We start from the raw sequence: 13161 nt of genomic DNA on the forward strand, positions 1-13161 counted from the left end.
AAAATAACTTATACTGTATAATTCTTTCAGATATTGAAAAACTTGACGTCCGAGGAATACATCAATGGAATTCAGAAACAAATCAAAGATAGTGTGACGTGGAATGACCCAGAACACTACGGAGCAGTGTACATGCAACCAGAAGACCATGGAACTGCACACATCTCAGTCCTCGCTCCAAATGGTGACGCTGTCTCAGTAACAAGCACTGTTAATTTAATGTAATTACTCAGTTCTATTCATTTCATTATTTGTATTATTAGATCTCTGATTAGAGAACGTATCCCACTAACAAGGACGAACGTTTCCGCAATTTTTCTGTAAAAGTACTTTACAGTCGTGTGTACCAACGAAGTTCAAGTGTTGAACAACGTTCAACCACAGGCGTGCGCAACATGGGTGCCATGGGTGCCTTGGCACCCCCATTAGACAAACTTTATGTAGAATTATTACAAACTGAGAAGAGATTACGTGTAAATTATTTCCCGTCTACATGTGTGCCGTGCGTCGCCGACGCAGCGTCGGATGCAATTATATCTTTTCTTAGGGGAAAAGGAGGAAGGACGACATTCCATATGGTGGTACTTTAGATCTGGCACCCACATTCCCAATGTTCTGCGCACCTAGTGCGTTCAACGTTAAATCTCGATCAAATGAGAAACTAGGTTTAACGTTACACGGTCGATTGTTGGAGTTTACTTTGGTTCGTGTTGCTTAGTCTACGCAAATGTATCGAACTTATATTTTTAATGGTGCAACAAAATTCCTTGAACTATGTTCAAGTTAAACTTTAATCTTCAACTCGTTTACATGGACGCTCATTTGAAGTCATTGGTGTACACGACCATTAATGTATAAAGCAATATTAAGGACTAAGGTAACCCCAGAAAAATCATAAAAAATAATAGTGATACAAATAGTTTTTAATTTTGCAATGTTTATATTCCGAAGTGATTACAGTGGCAGTTCTTGTAAAAAGCAACTTCCAGTACCGGATAAAATATTGTAGAAATAGCGAGGAAATTTCGAAAATACGTAATTATTACAGAAAAAAATATAGAAACTCTCTGAAATTATATATATATAAACTATTAGAATCTTGCACTGTATAAGCGACCTCCTATAATTCGACTCGAAGTCGGATGTGCTCAAAACTTGTATTACTTTTTTATTATTTATATTTATTTATTTATTTGATTTGTGCCGAGATTCTCTTTTATGTCTAAAGGCCAACATACACTAGCGTATTTTCAGCGCGCATTTTCGGTCCGTAAAATGATGTCGTAAATTTCGGTCCGTAAGTTGGCCCATACACCTAGCGTAAAAATAGGCGCGTAAAAGAAGAAGAAAAAGAAGCGGTCATTTTTCGCTCTTCCTCTTGTCTGTTGTTTGAGCACGCGGTCGTTTTCCAGTTTGCTCAAGTTGTTTGAAGAGACCGCATATATCTTCTAAGTGCAGGTCCTACAAACATTATGCTATTAAGGAAACGAATAAAAAGAAAGAACAACAGAATAGATTTGGATAGGAAGTGATATTCAAATGTAGGAGTACTTTTTGTTTCTTTTTCGTAGTATCGGAATGTGAAATTCCCATAGAATGTTTTAAGAAAGTAAAATCAGGTTAAAAAAAGAAAAAAGGAAGAAAGAAAAACAAAAGCTAAATGCATGATTTTGCGAAAGCAGTATTCAATTTAATAAATTTTCTCACTAAATTTGTTAGACTTCTCGAACAAATAAATCAATCTACTCTCTTGGCGTAACATCTCATGGAACCAGGGCCTACCATCCAGCTTGTGCCACTTCCTTGTATTTTGTTTTAATCCCTTCCAAAAGCAACAAATTGAAACATTGATCGCTCACAAAGCAATCAACTATATCCTGTTAGGAACTATTTTATTCCCCTTCAAATATACACAACCTAATTTGCGCACTGCTTTTGGGTAATATATGCTCAGCACATCTGCTGGTCTTGTAGAATCTAGTCCTTAATGAAAGGGTCAAGTAAAAGAAGGAAAGTCAACCGTCTCCAAGTACAAACAAACCAAGTTTTAATTTCAAAGTGTGACTTGACAAGCTATTTAAAAGTTCCAAAGAATGTCTAGAATAATTAAAATTTAATATTTAGAAAACGAATTAACACTTGATCTGAGGTACAACATAACCAAATGAAAACAATATCAATTGTATTGTTATACTTTACTAATATGAAAGGTGGCAACTAATTCACTCTCCTGTTTTCTTTCACGATCTTTGAAGCATAGCATTTGTTCTAACAGTGACGATATTAATGCACCATGCTACATTATATTGGATAGTACATTTGCTCATAATAATAAGTTGCTTGGAAGCTAAAATATCCTTTTAAGATAAAAATACTTTACCTTAAATACAACTAATTTTTAAATATATAAGTGCTTGTGCTATCTCTTATCCGTTTAGCAACTGTAGAATAGATTGCTTTATATTTAGAATAGTTCTCATCAGAGTCGTAACTAAGTTGGGGGGCCAGCGGGGCGGTTGCCGCGGACGCTGATAGCAAGAGGGTGCCGAAGGAGCAAGAAAAAAGGAAAGTATTGGAAATGAAAATAGATTTGTTAAAAATTTTCTTGCTCGCTACGCCAGCAATCCAAACGTTTCAATAAGTCAGAACAAGTTTTTACTTATTACTTTTTTTTAAAGCTATTATTTCTTAATGACGATGTGACATACATGCTGCCAAGTAACGACTTACAGTGTAAACAAGAGCGTTTTCAAAATCAGAAACGGTCACCGTCTTGAATACGTACGAATTACGCATTTTGATGATGATGAGTTTGGTTAGTTAATCACGTTTTTCTACCCAATCGTTTTAATCACGACGGTGAGAATAAAGGTATCAAAAATGAAAGGAGTGAAGAGACACACAAGTTGGTGTTTGCGCTGGAATATTAAAAATGAAGGTAAACGTTCTTGAATTTCAAACAGTTGTAGCATGTGCGGCGATTAGGGGGGGCAAGAGCGGGCAGTTGCCCCCCACTTTTTTTGACGTGACGCCCTAATTTATAGTTTCATTGGAAATGTAAACAGGGTGTCCACACAATTTGGAGAAATCTCTGACTTTTCCCTTACTTTCCATGATGAAAGTTCCAGATTTCCCTGACCCCACTGTATAACTTAAAAATATAGAAAAAGAAAGAAACCCCATCCTCCAGATTCCCCATAGTTGACCTTGTTCTCTTCCGCTTCTGTTTCTTTCTTTCAATTTTTTTTCCAAAGGAATGTAAATTTACAAATATGTGCATTAGGGCGATATTGATTAAGCCTATATATTACACAAAATGTAAAGTTACAAACGAAAGTGCGCAGTATACAGATTACTTAAGATATTAAAAAAATACACATTATAATACCAATTACACAGCATTATAATATTGCCTATAGTAATAAACAGTTCATACATGATTTTACTGATTATTAAAAAAAAAAAAACATGTAACATAGTTTTGCTGGTGCAGCTGTTATATGCAATCCATTTATAAATTTGTTTTTATCCTATCTCGCATAGTTTTCTTCTCATTGATCTGAATATCCTTCTTGTTGTCTCTGCAGTTTAATTTTCTTCTCTTCTTCCTCCAGCTCCTTTAGTTGTTGCTGAATCGTCTGTTTCTCTCTCCTTTTCTCGTCTCCAGCATTTATTTCTCTTTTCTTTTGCAAATACACCTGATATTGTCTCATTGAACTTCTCACTGAATTTATTGATGATCCACTTATTCTCATCACAGAATCATATATGATCCGTTGAGCCACAAGAGATTCTTCTTGTAAGTTCTCAACAATGAGAATTTTATTTATTGTGAAAACACTTTCAAAAAATGCGTTTCCGTGAAAGAAGATAAAACACAATTTTATAACTGACCATAAGTCAACGAAGTTCTTCCCATTTCCTAAGACTAAGTAAAAACTCATCAAGTCAATACCATCTCTGTCATTGGCTATGAATTCATTCGATTGTTCCTTAAATTCTTCAGTCTGAGCTTTCACTATGAGCTGGAGATACTATTTCTTCGCGTTCTCAGTCACTTGTCCAAATATCCTCTTGGCACCATGCAATTCTTCTAGAACAGCGTCTACCCTTTTGAGCAAATATGCCAGGATGCAGTTAGATGTGTTTCTCGCAGAAAATTAGTTTTAACAACTATATCAGAGAACACTGACTCCCTCAATATCATCATTAAGAACACCACATTTTACATCCAGTAACAGTAAAGAAATAACCCTATTTCATAAATTCAGTAATTGAATAATAGACCTAAATCGATTTTTCACTGACTTTCCTTGACCAATCTGCCATTTCCGTGACTTTACCTGATACATTTTTACTTATCTGACTTTCACTTATTTTCCAGAATGTGGACAGCCTGGAAATGGTTTTGTATGTATTACTGTTTCATAGAAAGAAATGGTGCCATATGATATTTGCCGCTGCGTGACTAAGTATTGGTTATTTGTCTTCCCGTGGAGTTAAGAAAGTTACAGGAATTGCGTTTTAATTGCAATTAAAAGCAATTAATATTGCAACTGCATATCTCTTTAAATGTCATAGCATATGCTTGCAGTACTTACTGTATTTCATTTTCTAAGAGTAAAAACATTCATTTAATGGCATGTGTGGAATTAAAAGTATAGGTTGTTCATTAATTCCCAGTTTCAATATAACTTCTGCAAAACAAGCGTCATTATTCATTACTATGATTAATATTATCCCTTCTATTTATTTGTTCTTTACATTTATTAAATAATTTGATCACACAACTTTCCAGATAGAATTTTAAGATGCTCATGAGCAAGAACTCAAATTTCTTCTTATACTTTCGTTGTTTTAGAGTATAAAGGGCTAGTACCTACCTGTATTGCTCTTATGAATTTACTTAATAAAATAGAAATACGATATACGGTATTTTAAGTGAAAAAGGATAGTATCCTATTAGTTATACAACCTTTCATCGGTGTTAGGAACAACCAGGAAATCTAACACTGATATACAATTGTTCAGATCATGTCTTGCCCCCCCACTTTTAACTTAAAACCGCCGCCACTGAGTTGTAGAATAGGGGCTTAATGGGTCAGAACTTTACCCCACGAATTTCGTCTTTTTCAAAGTGATCGCTACCAGTGTTCTATTATTATTATTATTATTATTATTTGATTGACATATGAAATGCTTCCAATTTAAAGGAATTTATTGGGATCATTTCTGCATTAACTACTTGTATCGCCAGGATTCTTTTTTGTGCTTACGTATCTAGTTGTATGATATTCTTTTATTTATCTACATACCTACAAAATACAGACACACATTATATATATATATATATATATATATATATATATATATATATATATATACATGTGTGTGTGTGTGTGTATCCATGTATTTTAATATGTTTATTAATAAAAGTAACCTTAAATTCAAAATTTTCAGTCATTATCCGGATACCCGGATGAAAATGACTTACATGTTCGTAGCGCCCTCCATCGGTACTGCTGGAATTCAATATGGTGTTGGCCCACCTTTAGCCTTGATGACAGCTTCCACTCTCCACGCATACTTTCACTCAGGTGCTGGAAGGTTTCTAGGGTAATTGCAGCCCATTCTTCACGGAGTGCTGAACTGAAGAGAGGTATCGATGTAGGTCGGTGAGGCCTGGCACGAAGTCGGCGTTCCAAAACATCCGAAAGGTGTTCTATAGGATTCTAGTCAGGACTCTGTGCAGGCCAGTCCATCACAGGAATGTTGTGGTCGTGTAACCACTCCGCCACAGGCCATGCAGTATGAACAGGTGCTCGATCGTGTTGAAAGATGCAATAGCCATCCCCGAATAGCTCTTCAACAGTGGGAAGCAAGAAGGTGCTTAAAACATCAATGTAGGCCTGCGCTGTGAGAGTGCCACGCAAAACAACAAGGAGTGCAAGCCCACTCCAAGAAAAACACGACCACACAATAACATCACCACCTCCGAATTTTACTGTTGGTACTACACATGCTGACAGATGACGTTTACCGGACATTCGCCATACCCACACCCTGCCATCGGATCGCCACGTTGTGTATCGTGATTCGTCACTCCACACAACGTTTCTCCACTGTTCAATCGTCCAATGTGCACTCTCCTTACACCAAGCGAGGTATTTACCTGCATGATGTGTGGCTTATGAGCAGCCACTCGATCATGAAATCCAAGATTTTTCTCACCTCACGCCTAACTGTCATAGTATTTGGAGTGGATCCTGATGCAGTTTGGAATTCCTGTGTGATTGTCTGGATAGATGTTTGCCTATTACACTTTACGACTCTCTTCAACAGTCGACGGTCTCTGTCGGTCAACAGACGAGGTCGGCCTGTACGCTTTTGTGCTGTACGTGTCCCTTCACGTTTCTACTCCACTATCACATCAGACACAGTGGACCTAGGGATGTTTAGGAGTGTGGAAATCTCGCGTACAGACTTCTGACACAAGTGACACCCAATCACCTGACCACGTTCGAAGTCCGTGAGTTCCGGGTAGCGCCACATTCTGCTTTCTCACGATGTCTAATGACTACTGAGGTCGCTGATAATGAGTACCTGGCAGTAGGTGGCAGCACAATGTACCTAATATGAAAAACGTATGATTTGGGGGTGTCCGGATACTTTTGATCACGTAGTGTATGTAGTAGCCAAACTACATTTTGGATTTCAAGTACAAACATTAAACATATTATTTACCTCCATCGATCAATATTAAGAAATTCCCAAAGAAGGTCCCGTTACATTTCACAAAATATTTTTTACCGTAAAACAATCAAAATGAAAATCTTCTTTATGTGCTCACATACAGAATATCATAAAATTACAAAAGTTTACAATTATTACTGGAAATTGATGCTGTTACCCATTTCGAACATTTTTTTAAATCACATAATTTCTCACGTATTAAAATTTCATTTCTTATAAATAGTATGAAACGTAAATAGTTGTAAATTTTCATAATTGTTCTCAAAGTGGATTTGTGTACAGCAAAGGGAGTTTTGTAAGTTTAACAAAAAGTCCAAAATAAGCCTCTTGAAAACAGCTTTTATTTGTAAAAGAATAGGGAATGATCACTTTTGGCTGTTGCAATAGTCTGTGCAAGCAGCATATTAAAGATTCAACGTAGCATAACGACAACAGCTGTTTCTTTTATTTGTAAAAAAAAAAAAAAAAAAAAAAAAGCTTGATAAGGTGTGTGTAGGGACGCCGAATTCTACTTCGCCCCTGGCGCCGAAATCTCTACCAAAGGCTCTGTTTTTCATCCACCTTCTAAACATTTGTATTGTTTACTAACTTTTATCGATTTGACTGTGATATTCCTCATTGTTGTATATATATGTATATATATATATATATATATATATATATATATATATATATATATATATATATAGAGAGAGAGAGAGAGAGAGAGAGAGAGAGAGAGAGAGAGAGAGAGAGAGAATTTTTCGAACTTTTAATATTCCCCTTCACCGGACGCAAATTCTTATTAATTAATACACTGAGAAAAGTCCGTTATTTGGACAGCGGTATATTGTACAAATATACAGAATCATTATGTTTACTACAGAAATCTGCACGGAACATACGTTATCCATATGCTACAGACTTTCCCCGCTTAGATGTTACATCAAAACCTTGTGACACGGTAAGCAGACACTTTTAATCGATGAAACCAACTTTTAAATTAAAAAAAAATGATTGATTCTAATGACTGGACCAAACCACATGTTCAAATTAAATATAACAAATTTGGTGTTTTTTTTAAAAAAAAGGTCATTTATTTAATTGTAAACAAATTAATTTAAGTTGTTGGCCAATGTAATGACTATTAGTGAATATTCTACGTTTGAACGCATCGTTTGATGATTAACAGTTAATGAAAATATAATGAAACTAATTGTAGATCTGAAGTGAAGTAATTTAAACAAAACCGTATAGATCTAATTAAATACTACTAAAATTATTCCTCAACAATTTCTTAAAATTCACTTAAATTGGGAATATTATTAACAAGTTTGCTGTCCATCGGCGATTAGGGGCGTGAGGTAATTGCTGCCCCCACTTTTTTGGCTTTACACTATAGCCTAATTACATGCCCTCTTACTATTAGTAGTATTTTGTCCCCCTTTCTAGTGTTCATACCCAATTGCCGTCACTGGTACTTTCCATTACAAGCGAATAGATCTGTGTTTTTGCGCAACTACAATTGATTACGGAAAGTAAGATAAATTTAACGCTTTATTAAAATTATTATAGTTATTTAGTATACTAAATATTAAATTTGTCTAAAAGAAATATGTTTGCACTTGTATGTTATATGGGAACATAAAAAACTGCAAATAATAAAATGTGGGGTTTTTACAAATGACTGTAGCTGTTTCATGAATTTGGCGTAGCTATGATATTTGGCATATTATCACGAAGCTTTACCATAATATAGACCTTAATTTATTTAATTTCGAACTTATAGTAGTCAAATTCCGTTGAAACAGTAGCTATTCACAACTCTCTATTCTCCAATTCAACTCAGATTAGGTTATTTTCAAACAAAGTTAAACTATTCTGAACGACTGGTTTGTTTAAATTTTACTACATGTGGGTACAAACATCCAACTGCTTATTAAAATTAACTGAGAGCTACCCAATCTTACTTTAGATTTTTTTTTTCAAAAGAAGTTTAAACTGTTAACTCATTAAAGACACTTTGAACCAAATCCATTCGTTCGTTTAAATTTATTATTATTATTATTATTATTATTATTATTATTATTATTATTATTATTATTATTATTATTATTATTATTATTATTATTATTATTACATTTGTTTCACAACTTATGAACCAATGATTTGAAGCAATCTAAGTCGGAAGAGTTTCCATTTACTGGTTCAGAAAATAAACAGATTTGTTTTATTTTAAATTTTCATTTCTTTCAGTGTAAAGAGCCCGTCGTATTGTGTTTTTAATATTCATAGTTCTTATATTCATTACATAAGGCGTATTTCACTGTAAGAAAGCGTAGTTATAAGTAATTAAGCAGAAAGTAAAAAGAAAAATGTAAACAGATTTGTATGTTATACGAAACTGAAAACCAATTAATTTCGAAGCTCTAGTAGTAAAAATGACACTAAAATAATACACTATTAAGTCAATTATTATATAAATTCTCCTGACAGGATGGACATGCTACTTATAAAGATAGTAAAACGATTAAGTTGAGTTGATTTTGAGTTTAACGTCCCTTTCACCAGCGAGGCTATATGAGACGAGACCTACTGATTAACGTGGAATCCGAACCACATGAACTCCCATCGGGAAGCAAACCCGGCTCTCCCACGCCAAAGACACGTATGCTAACCGTTTAGTCACAGAGGAGCTCAGTAAAATGATTGAGTTGTTCGTGAAAGAAATTATTTAAGTGTCAGATATTCATTGTTATTTAATATTTTGTGATAATAGACCTTAAGTTAACGTTCATCTGGGGAGAATTGATAGTAACCACACCACAAAGGTTGAGAAATGCTTTAATGGCATACTACGAGTTAACATGAACTATTATGAGTGTAATCCTATTTCCTGCAAATGGGTGTCATTTCAATTTTGGCGTTAAGTATGTTCTGTTTTGAGTCTACATAAGCTTTTCAAATAAGTGTTGGCACAGTCCCCATCATGACGAGATATAATAAAATGTTGAAAAATATTCAACATAGCTGGTACCCTGGATTGAACTTGAACTTTTAAGGCTGAAAAGCAAGCACACTAAAACGAGCGGTACAATGATTGTGCTATTTAGACTTAGTATGTGAGCACTAATGGCGAAATAGGATTATTAGGTCTATTAAATTTAAATATATGTACAATCTGAGGTTTGAAATAATTCACAAAGAAAGAAACACTAGCCTATGTATTGTGGTTTATCACATTTTCTTTTTCACGAGTAATGTTAAGATCACATGAAAAAAAAATAATGACTCTGAACCTATTTTGTTACAAGTTCTTGTAAAATAGAGAAGGTACTTAAAATAACAATCAGCAGGTGGTCGAAATAGCAAAAAAAATTCAGCGAATTTCGATAGTCAAACGCAATTTTTTGCTGTTTTATCAGGCAGATATCGAGATAGTATCTTGTTGAAGTATCTTGGGACTAATTGTCAAATATTAAATTTAATGTTAAATTCGTATTCGAAAGACATCATGTTCGATTCGATTGGGTTTGACTTGAGCGACCTCTTAGACAGTGAGGCTATATGAGAAGTGAGATCCAAACTGCGTGAGCTTCTGCCGAGAATCGAACAGGATGTCCTGCACCGGAGAAGCTTATGCTGACTATATAACCACGGAGGAGCTCTCATAATTTGCGAATTCAGATTAGGAAGTATTGGACTTAAATACCGTTTTCTCTGTGCACTCAAAATTAATTATGAATTTTAATTAGGAAATAAGGTCTCGTTTTGTGCAATAGGAAATATTAGTTTAGCCGAAATCGTATATTGTATGGAAGGACTGAAACTAGATTGGAATGATGATTTCTGGTGAGTCTGCCAGCAAACCTCAGCAACGATTCGCGAGGACAACACAAGAACAGGTTTTTTCTTCTGAAAACAATAAGACCAGACCAGGGAGAAGGCCGTGGAAAGGGAAAGAGACCACCTGCTGCTCGAAAACCCTTTCATCTGAGCCGTTTTTACGCGCCGTATTTACGCTCGAAGTTAAAAGCACCCAGACTTTTCCAGCGTATAAAAATTCGGTACGTAAACGTACGCCAGGTCCCATACACTAACGTATTGACAGCTGCTAACAAGACTAGCGCATGAAATTTTATGGCTACGACTGAAAAATACGTCAGTGTATGGCCGGTGTAAAAGATTTCTGAAAAAGGAGAAAACTGGATTCATGTTTGTAACAGCTACTGCTTTAGCTAAGATTAATTGATTTATGGTTTTAACGCTAGAGTGAGTCGTTACTAGCGTTTGCTTGTCATGCGACTGCCTCGTCTGCCATCTGGCATCGGGCATGTGAAGGTCCGGAAGCGGGAGTAGCTCCTCAGTTTGATTTATAGAATAGAATAGAATAGAATAGAATAGTATAGTTTATTGTCATTGAGCTTTACAAGCAATAGACAACGTCCTTTGTTATTATTTTTTTAAATCGTTATTAAACATGTGAAAGTTAAATTGTTTTTATTATATTGTGCAGGTAAAAGAAGGAAGAATTTTTTATCTTGAAAAGGAGTTAACTTCTTCAGGCCAAGCTCACAAAATTTAAACGTATTATTTTTCCCTTTTCATTAATGATAATTCTTCCTATCCTAAATTTAATTGAAAGTAATGAAAGTGCAGTATGTCGTGCATTCGTCTAACCACGATTTGTGTCAAGTTGAGACATGTTTTATGAAAATTTGAAATTAATAAAAGTTGTTTGAGTAACGTATGTTTTAAAACTTATTGGTTTTTTATGTTAGGCTACTTGTTACCGAAAACGTATTGAAATTCAGCACCAATTAATCACGTTAATGCAGAGGCTGAACGAATACAAGAACTTTGACCTGTTTGATTTAAACTGTTTGCCCATCCGTGATGTTAAGTTTGCATCTCGTTTTTATTTAATTCTGCATTTGTGTTTTTTTTTTAAAGAAATTGTTGTTAAATTCCTTGTTATATATTTTCAACTAGAAAAAAGTCAATAATAAAAGTGAACAATTTTTGTATATGGTAGTCTCATTAAGCAAACCGAGCAGGGGCGTCATTTAGGAGGGCAAGGAGGGGCAATTGCCCCTCCCCTGAGTTTGAGATTTATGTAAATTTTATCAATAAAATAGTAGTAAACCAGTAAAAAACGCGAAATTTTACTTATATCAAGGGGTCTTGCCCTCCTCTTAAGCAAAATCTGAAATGACGCTCCTGAAACCGAGGTTTCCTTTTGCATGCGTATTTAATTCACGCAGCAGATTGGAAAAGCTATAGATTTCATTCTTAAATTTCGCAGAAGAAACTGAGAAACATAAGAAATTAAAGTTAATATTGATTTTAGAGATTCAAACAATCACCTTTAACATGAAAACTGAAATTTACTTTCAGGAAACATTAAAATATACCATCAAATTATATTTTTAAACAGATTGACTGTAATTAATAATGAAATTTTGATTTATAAATTAGAAAAATTAACGTATATTCTTCAGAAGTTATTCTCAACAAAATGATTTCTTGGATATTATGATTATTATACAAAGGGTGTTCAAAAAGTTTTGCACAGTGATCTCTAATTTTTTTTTTTTTTTTTTTTTTTTTATTTGTTGCAGGAGGAGAGTGGAACATACTTGAAACATGTAGCTATAAGTTGGTATACCGGGTGCGTCATTTATAATGTCAAACCTTGATGACGGAGAAACCAAAAGAGAGAGAGAAGCGAAACTTTACACGAAGCAACTATACAAAGGGGCACATTAGTAGACGTATTATTTGACATCACCGGATGAACAGTGTTGCCAACCCAATATAAAGTTTTGATTTTTTAAATAGAACGATCTAAATTGTATTTCATAATTGAATTCAACACTAAAAAGGAAGACGAAAAATATGCCACCCGCAGGTAAGTGTTGCAAACTTCTCGAGAAATAACGTTAAATATGTGTCACATTTAAACCCCTTTTACACACACAGGGAGTGAGGTACACACTAGTTTTGCACAATAATTAAAATATTGGCCAGAACGGTTTAAATTGACACCAAGTTTAGATGGGTCCGTTAAACAGTATTGACATAACAGAAAAGACAAAAGTGGAGTTTGGATATGGTGCAATAACTCGAAAAAGGCCATAAGTACATTACGGTTTAAATTTATAGGACAATTTGGTATGTCATAAGAAGCAGAAGAATTTTTTTTGTTTCAACCACTTCTTTACGAATTCCACAACGTTGAGGGGAAAAAGTGGGAATTTGAGACAGCGTTACCAACTTCTACAGCGCAAAATTCTCAGCTTTTACAAAATTCCAAATATCTCAGTAAGTACGTGACTTATCGACTTCAAATAAACGTGAGAATGCTTCTTATGACATACCAAATTGACCTATAAATTTGTATTTATGGCCTTTTTCGTAATGTATTTA

At 34.5% G+C, this 13161-nt stretch overlaps 1 protein-coding gene across 3 annotated transcripts in view; it reads left to right on the forward strand.

Moving 5' to 3' along the window:
• Window positions 1-13161, forward strand: part of LOC145694739 (scoloptoxin SSD14-like) — a 142392-nt gene that overhangs the window by 96172 nt on the left and 33059 nt on the right. For all 3 annotated transcript variants that reach the window (XM_081771324.1, XM_081771322.1, XM_081771323.1), the window contains exon 8: window positions 31-221. In XM_081771324.1, coding sequence (XP_081627450.1) covers window positions 31-221 — 191 coding nt within the window. The remainder of the gene's footprint in view (window positions 1-30; window positions 222-13161) is intronic.

Source organism: Thermobia domestica, chromosome 9 (assembly GCF_964235325.1).
Source record: "Thermobia domestica chromosome 9, izTheDome1.hap1.1, whole genome shotgun sequence".
NCBI classification, from domain to species: Eukaryota; Metazoa; Arthropoda; class Insecta; order Zygentoma; family Lepismatidae; genus Thermobia; species Thermobia domestica.